This window comes from Ipomoea triloba, chromosome 9 (genome assembly GCF_003576645.1).
Source record: "Ipomoea triloba cultivar NCNSP0323 chromosome 9, ASM357664v1".
Lineage (NCBI taxonomy): Eukaryota > Viridiplantae > Streptophyta > Magnoliopsida > Solanales > Convolvulaceae > Ipomoea > Ipomoea triloba.
Genome location: NC_044924.1, coordinates 4,212,589 through 4,235,335, shown reverse-complemented (window position 1 = coordinate 4,235,335; position 22,747 = coordinate 4,212,589). Strand labels below are relative to the sequence as shown.

Sequence of the window (22,747 nt, the reverse complement as noted above, 5' to 3'; positions counted from 1 at the left end):
GTGTCGCATACATGAGTTTAAAAATTAATATCTTTAATTATACATCAAAACTATGATTTAAGGATCTAAGACGATTAATCATGTTCCCTTCTATTTTTACATGGATTACCAAAACATATGTAAAATTTAAGACAAAACTAATTAACAGTGGTGCATAATTAGAAAGTGGCATTAGCATATTATTGTAAGTGAGATACATAATAACTTTTATATTAAATAAACATTTACAAACAGATAGATTTTAACGCAAATTAATTGGGTATATTTAGTAACAATGTAACATTAACATTAACATGTTTAAAGTTTGAGCAAAAATAACAATATTAATATTTATTGGAAACAAAAGAGTATATTACTAATGCTCAATCAAGATTCAAGTTAAGATGCTCTACAATCATTAAGCTACAATCACATGCTAATCTAGCTTATTGACAAGATTAGGGAGGTTAATAGGATTAACGATACTAAAAAAGATTTTGCGGAAAAAAGACGAATTCACCCAAAACAGAAAAGAGAAGCGACAAGAAGGAACGATTAGACGCTGATTAAGGGCATCTTTATTAATTATTCTTTTGGTACTAATATTCCATTTTTTTATAGTCACTCCAAACATTTGATGGACTACCCACCAAAATAATTGTACGTTCGAATGACCGAAATAGCCATCTGTCTTCTTCTAGAGCTCTCCATCTATCTCAGGCATTTTCGTCCACGTACTTGAAAAATCCAACACCACTGGCCAGGCGCCGCGTATGATCATTTTCATCAGTGCTCGACATTAGTTGATGTTTAGGTTTGATAGAATGTTTGGGCCCACCTATCGGATAAACACTACAACCAATGCTCCAGATGAACCCACGTACTCAAATGGTCCCACAAGTATCATCTTCCAGTATTTCCTGTCAAGTTGGTCGGATAATAAATTTGATAACCTCATAATTTTGAGTTTAATTTTCTGTGAGAACTGTCTATTATTTTAATTGGTTTGAGTCAATCAGCAAAATAAATTAATTTATCACAAATTACAAGACAGACTTCACTTAAAATGTACGTTTTAGTAGCACCGCGAAATTTATGTTAGTCCAAGGAAAATTGGCATTTAAACAATGTGTTGTATAATGATGGATTTATGGGTGAAATCAAATACAGCATATTCGAGTATATCCATAAGTTTCTACACTGATCAAAATAATTGATCTAACTTACGTGGATCCTCGCTGTCTGGTCCACCGTAGCAGACCCCGTTGATTCGGTCATCCAATTAAACCACGCCATGTGGACATGCGGACCCCACTCTCATGTGCATGAACCTCAACTCTACCACGTAGGACCCGCGGGCCACGCTGTCGGCGTGCTTGGTATATAAAGCCCGCTCCCATGATTAGTAAAACCGCAATATCCTAAAGCTTCCCTCTACACCTAATACGAATATTTTTTACCGCGGTCGGAATAATGGCCAGAGTTCCAATAAATCACCGGATTCTGGCGTTCGACAACCGCGAAATAGAATTTTCCGGCGACGCCGCGATAAATCTATCGGACACGGTCTTCGAATTTCTCGACGACGAAGGTCAAGGATCGTCTCCGGAGTCCATCAGCGACAATATTTGCGACGAAAGTGACGACGAGAACGAGAAAAAAGACAGCGCCGACGACAGTGATTTCTGGGGGACACAGCATCAACTGTTACAAGTAAGTTCAGATTCATGTCCGTGTGGATTTTGAGTGTTTGTGAAGCATTGCCGTAAATAATTTCGTTAATTTTACATCGCAGGCCACATTATGCAGAACAACCTCGTTAGAGACGAAAATCCGGAACATTACTAAGGAAACATTAAAAGAAGCAAAACAAGGCGGAAACATCTGCGGTTGCCAGAAACCGCCATTCAACGGCGGCGACGGCTGCCGGAACTGCCTTATGAAGGCGATTTGCAGCCGCCTCCAGAACGCCGGTTTCAACTCTGCAATTTGCAAGTCTAAATGGAAAAGCTCAGATATTCCATCAGGTATATATTTTAATATTTTATTTATTTATTTCCACCTCAAATTTTAGTAATTTTACATAATTTAATCCGTCACTTTTGAAACACGTCCGACAAATCGTGTTATTTTCCACGCTGAAAATGACATCAGCAAAAAATCTACGACTAAGAGTAACATTTGTGTGGCGATCCGCCATTACTGTTTTTTCCTTTCTAATATTTTAAAATTTATGCTTTAATAAGTTGATAAAGTAGTTATATGAACAGATACATATTGTAATAGAGTCAGTAGTACTAAAAAAAAAATTTATATGTCGTTGTACTCTAGGTGAACATACATTCTTGGACGTGGTGGATTACTCGAACGCAAAAAAAGGAGAGGTGAGGATCGTGATCGAGTTGAATTTCAGGGCGGAGTTCGAGATAGCAAAAGCCGGCGAGGAATACAGTAAGCTAGTGAAGAGCCTGCCGGAAGTTTTCGTCGGAAAAATAGAAAGACTGTTATCTGTGATTAAGATTTTGTGCGCCGCCGCCAAGAAATGCATGAAGGAGAGGAAGATTTATATTGCACCGTGGAGAAAGCAGAGATACATGCAAGCGAAGTGGCTCAAAACTTGCCAACGTGCTACGGCGGCGCTAATGTTGCCGGCCGGAGAATCTAGCCGGCCTCGCCGGCCGAGGGCGTCGATGCTCACCGTTGATATGCTGGAAAATTTGCCTAATTCCCACCGCACAGCGGTCGCAGTCGTGTGAAGTGTACAAATTTTTATTATTGTTTTTCCGGTCTTGGGCTTGGTTGAATAGTGCCACTTGTGAGAATAGAGTAAAGCTATAGCCTATAGATAGTACCTTTTTTTTTTATGGGCAAGATTTTGTTTCAGGCCCATGTTCAAGAATTTGGGCCTTTTATCTGAAAATGAGTTTTTTTTTTTTAAATAAATAACTACTCTATCTATCTATGGAGATCTTTGAAAAATGGTTTATCAGCTCAATTCTTACTTAAAAAACTTAGCTTATAGATGCCGATAAGTTAAAAATAAAAATACTCCGTATTACTTTTAGTATATTTTTGATATTAGCTTATTGCTTTCATTTTAAAAGTATAATTTACCCTTTAATAGTTATTGATTATTGTTGTGTTTATATTTTATGGTTTTATCAGAACTGGTCCACCATAAATTGAGTATAGAATTACATAATGGGAAGTAAAAAACAAAAAAAAGTAGCATTATTAGTTCAGGGTGCTAGGCCCAAAAGAGTACGTACAAAATCCAAAAAATACATAAATAATAAATACTATAGCCCTAAGGAATTGACTATAAATAATAAAGCAATCGTTAAGGATGGAAAAGGCTAGGACCTCAAGCCAGTGGATAGAGCTAACCAATGGATGATTTCTAAAGGAAGGGAAATGTGCTTATTTATAGGGTAGACTGTAGAAACCCCTCCAAATGTTCGACAAATGTACGACACCAGATTGCTTTTTTTCTTGGGCACATACGTGTCCCCCCTACTTAGATGTTAGCGATCTTCATACGGGTAAATATAGCATCATACCTTATTGTACATGCTCGACAAATATACCTTATTGGGTGGTTGGTGTTTGTGTTGTTAAGTGGGAGGTTGTGGGTTAGACGCCTTCCTGATAGGGGCACGCATCAGGCCTAATGATAATGTCTTTCACTTTGGTGTAACTAATGGTAACGTTATGTGAACTTGACACTAATGCTCAATGTATATTATTTGTTGCACTTTTAATACATTTTACTTGTAATTATGTGCATTATTTGAAAATGTTACTTGCACTTTTAACAAAATTTACTTGCAATTTTGTAGGCATTGCCCTACAAAAACTAGTCTATGGCATGAGGTCCAACCTCTAACTAGAACCCAAGCCCAGAGTTTGGACCAAATTCACAAGTATAGTTGAGCATGGTCTCGCTCGGGGACCCTTAACCGAGGCCGAGGCCACGTCCGAATTGATTTCGTCGTCTATTCTGTAGCAAAAATAAACTTTATTTCAAAATTAAATATTTTCACAACGGAAAAAGTACCCGTTGTACTTACTGTCATTAGCCTCAGTCGTCAATTCCTTGGTGCAAAGATTATGTCGCAATACTCACATACTCACACAGTGAGGAGTGGGGTTTACCTCGTTAATCCAAAAAAAAAAAAGATTATGTGGCAATATTTTCCACTTTGCACCAAATATTGCAACTGAATGTATTCTCCTCGCCGATTCTGTCGCAAAATTGCGACGGAACCATCGACCGTTGCCTTTTCCGTCGCCATTGTGGTGACATAACTTAATTCCGTCGTAAAATCCGTCACCAATATGTGGGCGCCGAAATTTTTCAGACTTTTTCTCACTTTGCGCCAAAATTTGCTACGGAATTGAATCATGTCACCATTTCCGACGCAAAATCGTGACGGAACACGTTCCGTTGCAAAAAACGTTGCAAATCGACAACAGATTACGTTCCATCGCGATGTTTCCATTGCGATTCGTGATTTTTCTTGTAGTGTTTTAAAATATGTGTGGATGTTTTCATTCTTTCAACCGTACAAATCAATGTACATTGAAAATCATATTGCAAATTAAAATAAATTAATTATAAATGATTTATTCTAAACTTTAGTAAATTTGTAATGTAATGCTTATTTTGAAATATGTTAAATGGATATCAATGTATTTGATTTAGTACATCCACCGTAGTTGGCCCCCTTGCACTATCCAATCCTGATTCCGCCCCTGATAACATGTGCATGTTACTAAAGAATAATTGTGTAACCTTATGGAACAACGTCGCTCTTTATGCCTTGCACTTAGGTGCTGCAAAATTGTTCTAAAAGACAATGAGTCATTTTTCACGGCACAACTTTAATTAAATCTCTATTGCAGTATAATTTTTCCCAACACTCTCTGGCCTATTTAGTTAAAGTCTTCCTAGCTTGGTTTACCTCTCAATTTGCGGACTATTTATTAGATTATGCGCACTTTCAGGTAATAAATTTAATAAGATATTAAAGCGTAATGAGCCATGCATAAAACAGTTGTCTAGGCAATTAAGTGGTTTTAATTTAGTCAAAAACACACTCACAATCGTTCTTTGAGCAATTATGGAGTGATGATAATGAAATTTCAACTCTTTCCCCAGCTAGTTAGCGAAATTCAAACCTTACTATTAAAGCAATGGACCAGTCCTGGGAACATTAAGATTAAACCTCATTGTCAAACACCTTAGTATACAATCATTAAGATTAAACCTCATTGTCAGACATCTTAATTTACTTCAATTTGTTAATTGCTTAGGTTTTCAAACACTACAACTTGTTCGCTAATTCGAATTCAACTCATCGAGTAAATTTAGAATTTTAGACGATATGCATGTGAGTCAAAGACTTTTGTTAAAATTATGCTTTGTTTGAAACATTTTAAAAATTTTCCCATCAAATTATTTTAAGAAAATGACTCATTTCATGAAAAAATAATTGAATTCTTTAATATTTAATTAAAGGTTATAAAACTATATTTTTTTATTTGGCTAAAAGTACAGTTAAGAAATTGTAATTTTTTTTTATGTTTGATTTATTTTTATGAAAATGAACATATTATTTGTTACAACAACAATAATAATAAGGGTGTAGTGGTGGTGGTAATATAATAATAATAATTCGAAAACTATCTTAAAAAGATATGAGAGATAAAGATAAATACAGGAAAATAAAGAATCTAAAAAATATCGTACGACTAAAAATCTAGACTTTAACATTTTTTTCTATTGACAATAATGAATATTTTCCTTTGACTTTATTTTTCTTGAATATCCAAACATGGAAAAAAAAAATCGTAAGTCATTTTCTGGGTTATCATACGAACCCTTAGATAAATACATTAGCGTGGTCTCTTATTAGGAAAATGACATTTTAGCCTATTAGGTTAATAGTAATAGCGATTCGATCGTTTATTAATCTACAGGTTCATTTCACTCCCTAAATTAACTTAGCCATTAGTTGACAGAGTTAGTTAATAGCTATATTTAAATTGAGAGTTACCCTAATCGAATTGGTTAGGTAGTTGACTTGACAATAACAGAGTTTTAAATTATTTGACTTCTTGTGGAAGGTACCTATTAACCTTCTCAATTTGAACTAGTTTGTTATGAATAACCTAAACTCGTTTACCTCATTGTAATCATTTACCGATTAGTATTATTGTAGTCTTTTCGATCAATAATTTTTTTTAATTATTAAATCATATGCTCCGTATGATATATATATATATATATATATATATATATATATATATATATATATAGGTGGCAAAACAACCCCATAACAACCCCATTTGACGAAGCTGCGGCGTATAATGATGGTGTTAATATTCTCTAATATAAGCAGGCTTGCCACCAAAGCCAGTTTTGTCTGATCTTCATTATCTTTGGCTTAGCCGACAATGACAATTACAAATGCATTGTCGCGAACGTACGATGACAGGAAAATTATATTATTATTTTTATCGAAACAAAAAGTAGTGTACATTTTATTTGTTATTTACAATTTCAAAAATATTATATTTTATTGTTTTACTCAATACTTAATGCGAATCATTTATCAATATATATTTTTTAAGAAAAAATAGTCAAATAAATCTCTAATTTTCACATAAAAAGTTAAGTAGCTTCCTATTTTTTTAAAATACAATTAAACACTTTAATATGTTATATTTAAGCAATAAAGTCCAAAAACTGGTAAATAATGTATTATTATAGCCTTTATAGGTATTTAAGATTCTGGCATCAACTTTATTCATCCGCAAACCATTAAGACAATTAACATTTTCATAAATAAAATTTTGTAACTTTCCTATTTTATGGTTCATTTATTGTCCCTAGCCCCCTCTAGGTTGAATTGGCAGTTTTGCCATCGAGACTTGAAATTAAATGCTTGCACATGCTAGAAGGAATTGGACAGTTGGTCACTTGGTTGCCATTATTATTCTTCTTTTACTTTATCTTCTTCCATTTTCATTAAAATGAAATTACAATATTCAATTGAGCTTAATGTTTAAAATATTCATTTGATTTTGTTTTGAAATTTAAACCCCATAAATTTCATACTTTAGCAATCTTTTCTTTCTTTTTTTTTTCTTTTTTTTTTTAAACTTTTTGAAACAAGATGGTGGGAACCCTAAACAAAGACTAAAAATTAGTTATCTAGAAGGTAAACCTAGTTAAATTGATGACGATTGACTTAATAACCACAATGTCTTATAAGTCTAGGTTTACCTATAGCACAATATCGGATAGTGATTATGAGTTTTTTCATCACTAAAAAAAATCATTTATCTAATATATTTGTATCTGAATCATGTACTAACCGGTACCAAATATAATAATATTGAATTGTACAAGAAATAAAAATTGATAGTATCAAGTATAATAATAATAATAATAATAATAATAATAATAATAATAATAATAATAATAATAATAATAATAATAATAAAACATACATTATTCTTTGTAAAGAGTATTGGTGAATGGTGCTGAAAGACATTATAAATTATTTTAAAAAATTATTATTATGATTTTATGGAATTTCGAGTTCGAAAGTATATTACGGAGTACAAAATATTTTTGGTGACGTCATAAGTGAGGCCGAATTTTGTTTTCTCGGTTGTTGTTTAAATGGCGCCACCTAATGATGCGCTCATGAGTTAGGCGACCGCCGACTAACCTCACGCGCATATGGCGCACGTTAGCTCCAATATATACGCCATATCTTCTTTATTTTTTTTTTTTGCCCGTAATTTTATTAGTCATTCACAAAGAAATTTCTTACTTGTGGAATCAGTATATGAAGAACACAGTATTTTTCAGAATTTTCATTTGTATTTGTAATAAATTTTATTTATGCAAATTAATTACGTTAAAAAAGACTCCGTAACTGATATGAAAAATTATACGGAGTAATTCATAGTATAACCTATAGTTGGTACTCCGTATGATGTTTGATTTGACACTAATAATAATATTAATTTTCTTTTATTTTTTACGGGCAAAGCAGCCAAAAATGGAAACTTAGACCGTGAGGCGTGATCTCAAGATTTGTTCACATTCCCGCAAAACCCTTGAATCCACACTCCTAACATCTCCATTCCAGTGAAAATTTTCTCATCCCCAATTACAGTTTGATTGTGGTGTTTTCCCATGTTTGATTGGCGGGTCAAAAAATACAAGTGTGGTTTGAAACTTTGAATGATTTATTTTATTTTATAGTACTTTGTTTTTTCTCTGGAAAGTGATTGCATAATTGCATCTGCTTGTATCTGTACTATGCGGTGTTGATGGGACCGTCAGTATATGTTTGAACAATGCATCCGTGATATTTACGAGCATTGATAGTTTTGATACTGGGTCATTGTCATTGGTTCTGAACAGATTGAAAGAGGGGTGGATTTCGGTTTAGAGATCATTTAGGATGTCGGTCTGATCTTCTTGATGAATTGAGTTAGCTTTGTGCTGTTAATTTGTTCTTGCTGGGGTTTTCTGTGGCAAAAGCAGTGGGGCATTGAGTGTAAAGATTCGAGCTTTGATTGAAATTCTTGAATTTTGAGAGGGATAATAGTTGGAGGGTGTAGGAGAAGAGGAGGGGATGTAAGGTGAAGTGGGAGGGATTGAGCAGACAACAATGACTACAGGGTCATTGGGTCTTCGTTCTTCAGGGAGTTATGGATCTTTGCCGCAATTCCAGAATATTTCAGTGGCAATCCAAACTACACCACCTATCCCACCAAGAAAGCCTCCCAAGATGTTTAAGGAGAAAGAAGGATTGTTTGTTTGGATCTGCAAAGTTGCGCCTCGAAAGAAGGTTGGCATGCTGCTCTTATGTGCTGTTTCTGCTGCAGTTTTTGTTTGGGTCTTATATGTTGGCAAAGGTTTGGTTTCTTATCTTTTCAATACTGTTTCGAGATTTCCACAATTAATTCAAAGTTGTAGCTCTGCCTTTTGCTTATTCACTGCACCACTCAATACTCATCATTCTTGTGTATTGTGATCCAACTCAACAATTATATGATTACAGCTTTAAGCTGGTTAAAGTTTGAATTGCAGATGAATGAATGTATGAACAATATGAATTGTATTATGTGGATATTGTATCTTGTGTAGTCTTATACATTACTTGAACTCGAAAGTAGCATGATGGCTGAGGACATGTTCAGATTTATACATTACTTGTCATATTTGTAGGTGAAGATTCACAGGGACCTGGCATTCCAAACATCAATATTAATAATACTATCAGAAATAGAGAATTTCTTAAAGAACCTGAACAAAAAAATAATCTTTCCCCTAAAAGAAATAGTATTGGAGGAATTGCAGCTTCAGGACAGCCCCCACTCCCTCCTGTATATTTTACTGGATACACACTTCCTCCCGGCAACCCTTGTGAAGGCTTCACATTACCTCCGCCGCCAGCAGATAAGAAGAGGACTGGACCACGACGTAAGTTCAGAGATGCTTCATTGAAATTTTGTTATGTGTTAAAATACTATGGCCTTGAGAAGTAAAGTTCTGATAACAGACATGTAAAATCTTAGTTGCAAAGTATTGCTCTGAACATTTTCTTGTTTTTTCAGCATGTCCAGTGTGCTACCTTCCTGTTGAAGAAGCTATTGCGTTAATGCCAAATGCACCATCATTTTCTCCTATAGTTAAGGATTTAACTTATATACATGAAGAAAATTTAGTTAAAAGTGAGTTTGGAGGTTCAGAATTTGGTGGATATCCTTCACTGAGTCAGAGGGAAGATTCCTATGATATAAGAGAGTCAATGAATGTCCATTGTGGGTATGTTATGTTGCACTTTGGAATATCTGGTGGAATAATTCTTTACCAAGTTCTCTCTTCACCAGTCCTTTTTTTTCTTTTCTTTTTTTTTTTTTTCCCATTTCTACATTGCAGATTTGTCAAAGGGGTCAGACTTGGACATGATACAGGTTTTAACATTGATGATTCTGACCTTGATGAGATGGAAACTTGTCAAGGCGTGGTGGTTGCATCAGCAATATTTGGTACTGACCTCTATTTAACTTAATTTACATTTCCATTTTAATATTACTTCTATTGGCTTATTGATTGCATCTTGACAGGAGCTTTTGATTTAGTTCGACAACCGATGAACATAAGTGAATATGCCAAGAAAAATGTGTGCTTTTACATGTTTGTGGACAATGAAACAGAAGAATTTCTAAGAAATTCCAGTGACTTGGATAGTAGTATGAGATTGGGATTGTGGAGAATTGTTGTTGTTCATAAGCTACCTTACAGTGATGCTAGGCGCAATGGGAAGGTAAATGTTTTTTGGTATATTTGCTAGTTTAACAGACCATGGTAAAATAGATTGAAAGTTATTGGTCATGGAGTTTACAAAATTGACAAATTGAGGCAACAGCCTCTTGGAAATGGTTTTTGGTTAAGAAGGTAACAACAAATTCAAGAAGCAAGCTTTGGGTGATTGAATCTTTCATGCTAATCATTGCGCACAAATAATGACAGTTTTAGTCATCAGATCCAATCTTTTCCCTTGTGCTTTTGCTTTATGCTATATACTCACAGGCCATCGACTAATTAAAAAGAATTGATTATTATTTAATATTTGTTTTTTAAGAAGCCAGTTCATGTTGTTCAATGACTAGTTAAGGTTTCAGCTATATTGGAGCTGCGTTACTTGTAGATTCTTTATTTGGTCTGCCACTTTTGTTAACTGCAGATTCCAAAGCTTCTACTTCATAGACTATTTCCAAATGCACGGTATTCTCTCTGGATTGATGGAAAACTTGAACTGGTTGTGGATCCATATCAACTACTTGAAAGGTACTTCCTTTTAGAGTTCTGTATTACACTTTCAAAAAGAGAAGAGAATGAAAACATAGTTGGGTACATGTTCAAAATTTAAATCAGAAACGGCTGAGTCAACAAACTGCAATTTTTATTTTTTATTTTTTTTGGGTTCTTGTTCTAGCTAAGCATTTTAACCAAATCTGCGATCAATATTATTGCCCTAATTGGAAGTGAATGCCCATTAAATAGCTATGTCTTTTAAGAAATGTGTGGGATGCAAGAAAGGATAATATCAGATATTACTTGGAACTTAGAAGGCACAAGTTTTGCATATTATGGACAAATTGAGTGAGAACAGAGTCAGTTTGTCTAGACTAAACTGGTGGACATATTCAACCAAGGACCTTGAATGCCCTTTTAGAAGAATGATATATTATAGTTATAGAAGATGAAAATGGGGCCGATTGTAGCATATTCATATGTCTAGTCCTATATTACTGCACGTTTTAGTCACCTTATTAATTGCCATCCCGTAGATTCTTTAATAGGATATTTTTCTTAGCTTATATATGCCATCCCGTAGATTGTTTGTAAGTGGATTATATCCACATCATATATATCATTTCATTATCAATTCAAATAATCATAATTCAAGAACCATATGTTGTAGCTAGCAGGTACATACTAAAAGCTATAGCTTCAGGAACTTGCTAGTCATTTGATTCTGTGAACAACTTCTAACACTTAAGAGATCAGTATATGGTGATTGTATCCAGTGCAAAGAACTGTTAAGGAAACAACTTTTTTTCCCTGGGGCTTTATTTGACAACATGTAGATTTTTCTTTCCATTTCCAGTGAATGAAAGTATCTTGGACTACAGTGATTAGAAGTCTCCGATTGTGAAAATTTTCTGGTTTTGTTTGTTTGGGATTTTATCCCCTGATTGTCTGGTCTTAAATTTCTTGGTAATTGAAAGCAAACGCATCTCTTATCTTCTGGAACAATTCAAGAAGAAATCATCTGCTTCTATGCTTTTAAATATGAATTCCATCCTACTGTGGGGGGAATAAGATCCCTAAGTATTGCACACTGACAGCAAATATGTCTGGGGTTTATTATATGCTAGAATTGTAGTAGAGACAGGTTCCTTTTAAATACGGCTTGTGGTGTGATGGAAGAAGTTTATATCTCAGGTTCTTGTGGAGAAAAAATGCCAGCTTTGCTATATCGAGGCACTATAGGCGTTTTGATGTGTTTGTGGAAGCAGAAGCTAATAAAGCTGCTGGGAAGTTTGACAACGCCTCCATTGATTTCCAGATTGAATTTTATAAAAAAGAGGGCCTTACACCATTCTCTGCAGCTAAGTTCCCAATAACAAGTGGTATGGGTTGGATCCTTCTCTTCCCATTCTTTTCCCCGTGCTGTAGTTTGGCAATGACATTGATCGCAACCTTTTCATATTTGATCAATCGCAGATGTTCCAGAGGGATGCGTTATTCTTCGTGAGCACATTCCAATTTCCAACCTCTTTACTTGTCTTTGGTTTAATGAAGTAGACCGTTTTACTCCCCGAGACCAGATTAGCTTTTCTACAGTAAGGGACAGGATCAGGTCCAGGACAAATTGGACCGTCGAGATGTTCCTAGACTGTGAAAGACGCAACTTTGTGGTCCAGGTAATCCTAGTTCAAATTCTTTCCTCGCTTTGAACTTCATTCCTTATGTGATCAAAGAACAAACCACGAATCGTGGATAGATACTGCATCATTTTTCATCGTGGAGACGTCCATACCTGAGCATCCTGAAACCCAGAAATGTAACATGACAAGTAATGAACATGACTCGGGTGTCGAAACGGGCCGGCGGGGTGGGCCCGCCAAAGCCCGCCAAAATATGGGCCTAAGGGAAGCCTCCCCGCCCCCTTTTCGCGGGGCAGGACGGGCTAACCCAGCGGGCTAAGCCCAAAACGGCTCTTGACTTCAGACAAATTATCTACCCTTCTGAATTCTCAAATACGGGTTGATTTTTAATTTATATCCATTATACGCTGGCCAAGGAAAATGTATGTAATTCTTGAAATTTCCAACTTTTCTGCTGCTGTGCAGGGGTATCATCGAGATATTCTCGAGCAGGGGGTGCATCCACCTCCACTCGGTAATAGTGCAGTCATCCACCCCCCACCCCTAGTTTATCAATCTATTATGGCTTCCAATCATAGCAGCCCGGTTAGAAAGAGTTCCGCTAGGCACAGAAGAGACAGGCGATCCAGGCACCACCGGAGTTCCTTGCCAGAAGTAGTAAGAATATCACTGTGACCTTAAGTTGAAATTTTGTTCAGCCATTTTCTTAGTATCTCCTTCCCTGTCTCAAGAACATCAATGCCGGGCTAGGAGTTGTGCTGATGAGACGAGTGTAATAGCCGCCTTTCCACATGAGGTTGTTTTTTCAGATATACAGATACAGATATTTTTTACAGAACCCAGAATTTATACAGAGTACATTTTTTGTATATATATCTGATTCTAATAATTTTCTTATGGATTTGCCAGCATATCCTCAGAGCTGGTAGCCATTGTTTTGACCTTAGAATCATTATATCTTAGCAATTCCATACTAAGAGTGCTTGTAACTAAGAGAATATTTATCAGTTCATGAATGGAATCCATCACTTTTTCATTTTCTGATGCACTATATAGGTCCATCTGTTACTGATCTTCATGTTCTTTAATGAGTGAAAGTTAAGATTAAAGTAATGAGATGAAGGAAAATGGTAGCGCAGCTAAAGTAATCACATCGGCATCGATGCATCGATTAATATAGAGTTGGGGAAATTGTAATTTTTATCTTTCGAATTATTAGGTAATTGTTATTTTCATTTCTAGTTCGTGTCTGGGTATTTCGTTTTAAGCTTTTATTAAGTTATCGTTTTAAGCTTTTATTAAGTTATTGAACTTGTTGAGTTTGTACAATACAACCTTTTTAGTTTACTAGAAAAAAAATGCAAATTATATATATATATTTTTGGATAGTGTAAATACATACATTTTTAGTTTAATGATTTAAATGCCCAAATTCTAATTTTAGTCATTGACTATTGTGATATTGTCACATATAGTCATATTCATTTAATTTTACAATATTGCACAATTGACTTTTATTTACATTTCACAATCATTCATCTATTTAAATTTTTATCATAATACGATTTAATAATGTGAGGTAACATGTAATTTCATCATCCAAATTAACAAGTTTATGAGATATGGAGAAAATTTACATATTGGGACAATAAATTTGGATGATTTAATTATGTGTTAGCCATCTTTATTAAATGTTGCATGACAAAAATCCAGATGAATGACTATTTGTGGCAAATAAATATAAATTAATGATATAATATGATAAAATTAAAAGAATATAACTAAATATGACAACATTACAATTATCAATGACGACGAGTGAACAATTGGCTAAAGCTTACCTTAAGGATGGGAGGAAAGTCAACGAAAAAGATGCACAAAGTTTCTCAGTCTGCACACAACTCCACTTTTAAATGTAAGAAACTTTATCCAGTCGGTCTCAAATTTGAGGTAAATGTTGCGATTACAAGCGTGAAGGTAAAATAGGGTTTGGTTGGTCTTGCGTGATGAATTTTGAAGTTTCAAGGCTGTTGCGGCGTGACATACACCTTGGGGGAGCGTGTTCACCAAAAGAGATTAAGGCCATTGCCTTACGAGGTTGAAATCAAAACACATAAAATATGTTTAGGTAGAATCAAATGCAGGTTGTTGTTCAAGGCCTAAGTTCTGGCATTGAAGTTTATTCTTTCAGTTTGATTTTTTACTTGATGTAAAAGATATGTCGAATCAATTTGCTCATATTAGTATTTCATTTGTTAAGTGTTTTGTGGATCAGACTGTCCTCTTGAAAGCTCAAAAATATGTTTTTCAGTCAAATCGTGAGGAGTTGTCTTCCATCATCATCTTTTCTTTTGTAATGCTTTATTGGATGATTTTAATGAAATTCTGAGGTGTTTTTATTTTAAAAAAAAAAAAAAAAAAAAACAAACAAACAAAGAGAGTGTGAAATTTGCTCAATTTAAATTCACGAATTTTTTAGTGTGACGGTTTTCCATATATGTTTTTTGCCATGACGGCTTGACATTTCTGACCACAATGATATATATAGCGCAGTGCGGCCTTATTATTTCCCATCTTCGCGTCTCTCCGCTTTCTTTTCTCTGCGGACTAGTAGACGACCAAGGTAAGGAACATACATAGGAGCGGCCCCTTTTCTAGGGTTTTTGGACACAGAGGTACTCTCGATCAGAGAATACCGGCTACTTTCTCTACGGTGCTTGGACGTAGCATCAAAATCTGAACTTGAAGTTAGAATAACCAGTACAGGAAAAGAGAAAATAAATTTAAAGCCATGGATTTGGAGGAGGATGAGTATGAACAGCAGTACAACGACGACGAGGAAGAGATAACGCAGGAGGACGCGTGGGCGGTGATAAGTGCATACTTCGAGGATAAAGGTCTGGTGAGGCAACAGCTTGACTCCTTCGATGAGTTCATCCAGAACACTATGCAGGAAATTGTTGACGAGTCAGCTGACATCGAGATCCGACCTGAGTCCCAGCACAATCCCGGACACCAGTCCGATTTCGCCGAGGTCGGTCCACGGAACATGTGTAATTAAGTTTTAATTGGGGGCGATTGGTTTGTTGCAAAAGATATAATTTGCACACTGTGGATACATTGAAGTTACTAGAAAGTAGTTCTGGTGGTTACTCTCAAAAGATGTTGGTGGATTCTTTTTGGTTAGTGGGTAAAATGTCCAATCTTTTAGTTGTCTGCGTTGTATTTAGGGTTCTTGGAAATTGGGACTGAAAAATCGGAGCTTTATAGTTGAAGCTCACAACTAAGCTTATGCTTAAGTAGTCTGGCGTCTAGGGTTTTCAGAGTGAATTTGATGGGGGAAAAGCCATTATTAGTCACCATTCTTCAAAGGGACACAGCTTCAAGTTCACTTAGGCTGGATCCTAATTAGTTCTGAAGGAGGATGATGGAAAATTTAGTGGTTTTTGATATATAAATTAGTCAGTCTTGCTCTTTGTCACTAAAAGAGAGGACTGGCCATGTTTTCAGCTCTAATAGTATGCAGTTGAGTGTTACACCACAAATTTAGTTGTGAACATCTTAAATTATATGGAACCTTAAGCATTAAATGGATATTATAAGATGATTTCAAAAAAAAAAAAAAGGATATTATAAGATAGTATTTTAGGTTTCAGTTCAATTCAGGTGGTGTTGGATCCTGGATTATCGGGATAGTTGTTCAAACACCTTCCATGCTTGAAACTAGTCAAAATTCTGCAGATCAGAGTCCTTTGGCACATATCATGGATTTGTCTGAAATGAAGCTCAGTTATCTATTAATCTCAACTTCTTTGCTATTGCATCCTGATTTTTTGACTTTATGCTAAAATAGGTTTCTTGTCCTTTTTAGGGGAAAAAGTAGTGTTATTTCTTGTCATCTTAATTCCTAATGGCCTAGGATGTCTTGTGAAGACATGAAGTTGAAATCTTGATTGTTTTATGATTTTATGGAGTTTGATGTTAAGCAAGATGGAAGAGTGTGGTTCATGAGTCACTTAGATTGTTTCTCATTTTGAACTTTTACTCTAGATTTGAGATTTCAAAGCAGACAAATTGCAGAACTTTGTTTCAATTTCCATCTTATCAATAAAAATCTTGTGTTCTATCTGAAACTTTAAAATACTGAGTAATTGTTAGCTTATAGTTGAGGATGCTAAGGAAATATAAACTTAAGACAAAATAATGTTGAACTGTACTTGCTGCACAACTGCAAAAGAACTGTAGATCCATATTTTTCCTTTCCTGCTTGAGGTATACGCTAGTAGTAGTTGCTCTATTTGAATGTCACAATTAATTGAACTCAATTGCAATTATTTCGTGGATAATATATTATATTTACTTGATTGAAGAATTATATCCATATTATAATTGGAATCACTTTTTATCTATGTGTGGTTGGTGGTTGGTGGTTGATTGATTTATTAACTTTACCAAGTTAATAATGTTAGATCCATTTTGATTGTTTTTTGTCTGATTTGATAGAATATATAGCTTCCTTAGTTTCCTTATCAATAGGAATAAATATAATTGTTCTCTCTAAAAGTGAAAAGCAGTTAACATGACTTATGGGTTTACTTTGCAGACTATTTACAAAATCAATTTTGGTCAAATCTATCTTAGTAAGCCAATGATGACAGAGTCAGATGGTGAAACTGCAACCTTATTCCCGAAAGCTGCAAGGTTAAGGAATCTGACATACTCTGCTCCGCTCTATGTGGATGTCTCAAAGAGAGTCATCAAGAAAGGGCATGATGGTGAAGAAGTTACTGAAACTCAGGACTTCACTAAAGTTTTCATCGGGAAGGTGAATGAACTGTAGGCTTGATGGAGTTTCTTGATTGGTCACTCTACTTGATTTGGTTTATTGAGATCTAACTTGTTCTTTCTGGACATGTAGGTTCCTATAATGCTTCGATCAAGTTATTGCACATTGTATCAAAATTCAGAGAAAGATTTGACTGAGCTTGGGGAGTGTCCATACGATCAAGGTGGCTATTTCATAATTAATGGGAGTGAGAAGGTTCTAATTGCTCAGGAAAAGATGAGTACAAATCATGTCTATGTGTTTAAGAAGAGGCAACCAAACAAGTATGCATATGTGGCAGAAGTCCGGTCAATGGCAGAGTCTCAAAACAGACCACCAAGTACTATGTTTGTGCGAATGCTCTCACGAACTAGTGCCAAAGGGGTAATATGGATTCTGAATAACTTTTGTCACTACTTGTAACTTGTTACAAAATAATAATAATATAATGAGGCAACTCTTAATTAAATGGTGCATACTTCCACTCAGGCAGTTCAGATGTATTCAACTACTTTCCTCCATGTCTGTGTTTGCAGGGTTCTTCTGGTCAATATATTCGTGCCACACTTCCATATATCAGGACAGAAATTCCTATTATAATTGTTTTCCGAGCTTTAGGTTTTGTCGCTGACAAAGATATACTGGAACATATCTGCTATGATTTTAATGATACACCAATGATGGAGTTGCTGCGGCCCTCTTTGGAAGAAGCATTTGTCATTCAGAATCAACAGGTACCTGCTATGGCATTTCATTTATTTTATTTTGTGCTCTCTTTCCTGAACTAGGGTTAACTGAGCAAGTTCCATTACTTTCTTATTCATTGTATTAATTGTGTTTATAATATGCTCAGGTTGCTCTGGATTATATTGGGAAGAGAGGGGCTACTGTTGGTGTTACTAAGGAGAAGAGAATCAAGTATGCTTAACCTTGGATTTAGCCTTTTACTCACCTTCTTCTTTTTAAATTTAATTTACAGCGATCCTTCTCAATTTTACCTTATAGGTATGCTAAAGATATTCTTCAGAAAGAAATGCTTCCTCATGTTGGGGTTGGAGAATATTGCGAGACAAAGAAAGCTTACTATTTTGGGTAGGTTTTCTGTTAACTCTAAATCCATCTTTGAGGTTGTAGTGGTAGTGCATTCTAAGAGGATATTACTCGGCACATATCAGGTATATCATCCACCGGCTTCTGTTGTGTGCAATTGGCCGAAGGGCTGAGGATGATAGGGATCATTATGGCAACAAGAGATTGGATCTTGCTGGTCCTTTGCTTGGTGGTTTATTTCGAATGGTCTGTAGGGTTTCTTATATTGGTATTTATATGTTATCAGTCTCAAATAGCTCCTTACTTTTTTTTTGGGTTTCATTATTTATGCAGCTTTTCAGGAAGTTAACTCGTGATGTTAGATCTTATGTTCAGAAGGTTTATTTCTCTTCTAAAATTTATCTACATCTTTATTTCAAATGTACTGACCTCTCTGTATATATCAATAACAATAATATGCAATAATAGTGTTGTTTAAATTTTGGCCTGACTTATTAATTTGCTTCTCAGTGTGTTGATAATGGTAAAGATGTTAATCTGCAATTTGCAATTAAAGCAAAAACCATTACAAGTGGCCTTAAGTACTCACTGGCTACTGGAAACTGGGGCCAAGCTAATGCTGCAGGTACAAGAGCTGGTGTTTCTCAGGTTAGGCTCCTTGCAACTCATCTTTTTGAAATGCTATTTGGATTCCCTTTTCTGGAAGAGTAGCTATGTTTTGTGATATTTCAGGTGTTGAATCGCTTGACTTATGCCTCAACTTTGTCACACTTGAGAAGGTTAAATTCTCCAATAGGCCGCGAAGGTAATTCCCCTTGTTGGTCATTGTAATTGTGTAGATCCATCACACTTGGTCCTTATTTTTAAAAATTTCTTATTTCTGGTTTGTTTTGTCTTTATGTTTTTTGAGCTGGGGGTTGCGGTGAAATGGGGGGTGGGAAGTGGGAAAGATGGATGTCCACTAGTACATTTTGGTGCAGTTTGACACCTCATGTTTTTGCGGGTTTTGCTCTCTCTTCTATGATCTTCACCATCACTATTATTCATGTTCATTTCACAGGGAAACTAGCTAAACCCAGGCAATTACACAATTCACAATGGGGGATGATGTGTCCAGCAGAAACACCAGAAGGACAAGTCAGTAGTTGATTTTATGTGGAGTTTGTACACATTGGGGTGGGGGTTATTATTCTTCATTTCTGCTAAATTACTTGTGGTATTTTGTGCGATGCTATCAGGCATGTGGACTGGTGAAGAATCTAGCACTAATGGTGTATATAACAGTTGGTTCAGCAGCATATCCAATTTTGGAGTTTTTGGAGGAATGGGGCACTGAGAACTTTGAGGTTAGTAAATTTTACTTCTAAGTAGAGGCTTTAGCATTTGTGTTCTTTTGTGGTTTCATGCTATCTTCTCTGGTTGTAGGAAATTTCTCCTGCTGTCATTCCGCAAGCTACGAAGATATTTGTCAATGGTACTTGGGTTGGAATTCACCGTGACCCAGATATGTTGGTGAGAACACTGAGACGGTTAAGGAGACGGGTGAGAATATGATTTCAAGTCTCATATTGAGCACATTTCTACTCGTAAATTGTAACCATTTGCTATTAGAAGCTTGATCTGTTAACCAGTACTTTCTTATTTTTAAATTTTAATGTGCACTTCTATCATTGAAACTAATTTTTATTTGCAAGTATTGCGTTTCTACAATATTGGATTATTCATCCAAAAAAGCACTAAATGTACTTTTGCCTTTTTATTTGCAAGTATTGCGTTTCTACAATATTGGATTAGATCATCAGTTAACTTTCTATTTTTGTTTGCTTCTAAAACACATTGTTGTGTGTATTTTTGGCAATGTGCAGGTTGATGTCAATACTGAGGTTGGTGTAGTTCGAGATATCCGTTTGAAGGAACTACGGATCTACACTGACTATGGACGCTGCAGTCGTCCATTGTTCATTGTGGAGAAGCAAAGGCTTCTCATTAAGAAGAAAGATATTCAAGCATTGCAACTAAGGGTATGTTCTAATTTTTTGGTAGCATACTTTTGGACTAAGTTCAGTTATTGTGGCACACCGGAAAATACCATTTTTGTGTTGCACTCTTTAAATATATTCATTGACTGTTTTTTCTCTTCTTTCTTCCCTAGGAATCTCCCGAGGAAGGTGGTTGGCATGACCTGGTGGCCAAGGGATTTATCGAGTACATTGACACTGAAGAGGAAGAAACAACTATGATAAGCATGACCATTAATGTAAGCAAGCAAAGAACAGCTAACATTCTTGTGTTGATGAACACCCATTAAGATTCTACATGCTGATATGCCTATCTTAATTTTTCTAGGATCTCATACAAGCAAGACTTAATCCAGGGGAGGCTTATTCTGTTACCTATACTCATTGTGAGATTCATCCTTCACTAATTTTGGGCGTCTGCGCTTCAATTATTCCATTTCCTGACCACAACCAGGTATTTTATTATAGCTGTCATCTTCCCCTTTTTTCGTTATACATATGTTATTCGTGTTGTCTTAAGTACTGTTAATTCTTTCAGTCTCCCCGTAATACATACCAGTCAGCTATGGGTAAGCAAGCCATGGGAATTTATGTGACCAACTACCAATTCCGAATGGTATGAGATTGCATTTATTTTTGAAATTGATACAATATTACTCCGTACAATGTTCATAATCCATTCCCGGAACTTATTAGTTTCTTCATTACAGGACACATTGGCCTATGTGCTATATTATCCTCAGAAGCCTCTTGTAACCACTCGAGCCATGGAACACTTGCACTTCAGGCAGCTACCTGCTGGCATTAATGCCATTGTTGCTATTGCCTGTTATTCAGGATATAACCAAGAAGATTCTGTCATTATGAATCAGTCATCAATTGATCGTGGATTTTTCCGATCTTTATTTTTCCGCTCATATAGGGATGAAGAGAAAAAGATGGGCACACTGGTCAAAGAGGACTTTGGACGCCCTGACAGAGCTAATACTATGGGAATGAGACATGGTTCTTATGATAAGTTGGATGATGACGGTCTTGCCCCACCTGGAACTCGAGTTTCCGGTGAGGATGTGATTATTGGGAAAACTACTCCCCTCTCCCAGGAGGATGCTCAAGGCCAATCTGCCCGTTACACAAAGCGCGACCATAGTACCAGTTTGCGTCATAGTGAAACTGGTATGGTTGACCAGGTTCTACTAACGACGAATGCTGACGGGTTAAGGTTTGTGAAAGTGAGGGTTAGATCAGTTCGAATCCCTCAGATTGGCGACAAGTTTAGCAGTCGGCATGGTCAGAAGGGAACAGTTGGCATGACATACACGCAAGAAGACATGCCGTGGACTGTGGAAGGCATCACTCCCGATATTATTGTGAACCCTCATGCTATTCCTTCTCGGATGACCATTGGTCAGCTGATTGAGTGTATCATGGGGAAAGTTGCAGCGCACATGGGAAAAGAAGGAGATGCTACTCCATTCACGGATGTTACTGTGGACAACATCAGCAAAGCTCTGCACAAATGTGGTTACCAGATGCGTGGTTTTGAGACCATGTACAATGGTCACACAGGGCGACGGCTTACCGCTATGATATTCCTTGGACCTACATACTACCAAAGGTTGAAGCATATGGTTGATGACAAGATTCATTCTCGGGGGAGAGGTCCTGTGCAAATTCTCACAAGGCAACCTGCGGAGGGTCGATCACGTGATGGTGGTCTCCGGTTTGGGGAGATGGAACGAGATTGCATGATTGCGCATGGTGCTGCTCATTTTCTAAAAGAAAGGTTGTTTGACCAAAGTGATGCATATAGAGTTCATGTTTGTGAACACTGTGGCTTGATTGCTATAGCAAACCTCAAGAAGAGCTCTTTTGAATGCCGAGGCTGCAAGAACAAGACTGATATTGTCCAGGTACACATTTTAGTGTTCATTCTACCCGGCAAGCACCCTTGACCACTTATTCCCCTTCTCTTCATGTTGTTCATGCGGTGAATTTAATGGTGGTTTTTTTCTGAAAATTTTCAGGTTCATATTCCTTATGCATGCAAGTTATTGTTCCAAGAGCTCATGGCCATGGCCATAGCACCAAGAATGCTTACAAAGGATGTCAAACAAGCTAAGGACCAAAAGAAGAAAGGAGCATAAGGTTGCACGAGCCTTTTTTATATTTGCCATTATTTATTTTTGTACTGCAGTAGTGCAAGAATGCTGAGGACGATGACAAGAAACTGGAAAGCTTTGTATAATTCTAATGTTTAGATCACATGGGATGTTGTGAAATACTGTAACCGATGTGTATCAAGATATATATTGCCCGACAGAAATAGATGGAAATTTTGTTTTATGTTTTTGGAAACTAGAGTCCATTTTATTTTTCAACAGAA

The 22,747-nt window shown here is 36.0% G+C and overlaps 3 protein-coding genes across 3 annotated transcripts; all 3 read left to right on the top strand.

Moving 5' to 3' along the window:
* Positions 1 to 1,392: 1,392 nt before the first annotated feature.
* Positions 1,393 to 2,941, top strand: LOC116030884. Its single transcript, XM_031273243.1, has 3 exons — positions 1,393 to 1,692; positions 1,775 to 2,006; positions 2,311 to 2,941. The coding sequence occupies exons 1-3, from the start codon at positions 1,453 to 1,455 to the stop codon at positions 2,733 to 2,735; spliced, it is 897 nt and encodes a 298-aa protein (XP_031129103.1). The 5' UTR covers positions 1,393 to 1,452; the 3' UTR covers positions 2,736 to 2,941.
* Positions 2,942 to 7,895: 4,954 nt separating this feature from the next.
* Positions 7,896 to 13,510, top strand: LOC116029489. Its single transcript, XM_031271540.1, has 9 exons — positions 7,896 to 8,922; positions 9,236 to 9,490; positions 9,625 to 9,835; positions 9,950 to 10,059; positions 10,138 to 10,337; positions 10,758 to 10,861; positions 12,023 to 12,210; positions 12,305 to 12,504; positions 12,934 to 13,510. Exons 1-9 carry the CDS (start codon positions 8,676 to 8,678, stop codon positions 13,141 to 13,143), a joined length of 1,725 nt encoding a protein of 574 aa, XP_031127400.1. The 5' UTR covers positions 7,896 to 8,675; the 3' UTR covers positions 13,144 to 13,510.
* A 1,531-nt stretch (positions 13,511 to 15,041) lies between these two features.
* Positions 15,042 to 22,719, top strand: LOC116029488 (DNA-directed RNA polymerase II subunit RPB2). Its single transcript, XM_031271539.1, has 19 exons — positions 15,042 to 15,502; positions 17,072 to 17,293; positions 17,387 to 17,677; positions 17,830 to 18,027; positions 18,147 to 18,211; positions 18,299 to 18,385; positions 18,469 to 18,589; positions 18,677 to 18,721; positions 18,854 to 18,991; positions 19,076 to 19,148; positions 19,404 to 19,480; positions 19,582 to 19,689; positions 19,769 to 19,885; positions 20,209 to 20,364; positions 20,496 to 20,600; positions 20,690 to 20,815; positions 20,900 to 20,977; positions 21,072 to 22,274; positions 22,389 to 22,719. Exons 1-19 carry the CDS (start codon positions 15,260 to 15,262, stop codon positions 22,506 to 22,508), a joined length of 3,573 nt encoding a protein of 1,190 aa, XP_031127399.1. The 5' UTR covers positions 15,042 to 15,259; the 3' UTR covers positions 22,509 to 22,719.
* Positions 22,720 to 22,747: the final 28 nt, after the last annotated feature.

Coding starts and splice junctions, on each gene's coding strand:
- LOC116029488 (XM_031271539.1), top strand. CDS start 15,260: ATGGATTTGGAGGAGGATGAGTATGAACAGCAGTACAACGACGACGAG. Junction 18,722..18,853: donor TTAGATCTTATGTTCAGAAG/GTTTATTTCTCT, acceptor TTTGCTTCTCAG/TGTGTTGATAATGGTAAAGA. Junction 20,816..20,899: donor CATTTCCTGACCACAACCAG/GTATTTTATTAT, acceptor TAATTCTTTCAG/TCTCCCCGTAATACATACCA.
- LOC116029489 (XM_031271540.1), top strand. CDS start 8,676: ATGACTACAGGGTCATTGGGTCTTCGTTCTTCAGGGAGTTATGGATCT. Junction 10,338..10,757: donor ATGCTAGGCGCAATGGGAAG/GTAAATGTTTTT, acceptor TGTTAACTGCAG/ATTCCAAAGCTTCTACTTCA. Junction 12,211..12,304: donor TAAGTTCCCAATAACAAGTG/GTATGGGTTGGA, acceptor GATCAATCGCAG/ATGTTCCAGAGGGATGCGTT.
- LOC116030884 (XM_031273243.1), top strand. CDS start 1,453: ATGGCCAGAGTTCCAATAAATCACCGGATTCTGGCGTTCGACAACCGC. Junction 1,693..1,774: donor CACAGCATCAACTGTTACAA/GTAAGTTCAGAT, acceptor TTTACATCGCAG/GCCACATTATGCAGAACAAC. Junction 2,007..2,310: donor AAGCTCAGATATTCCATCAG/GTATATATTTTA, acceptor GTTGTACTCTAG/GTGAACATACATTCTTGGAC.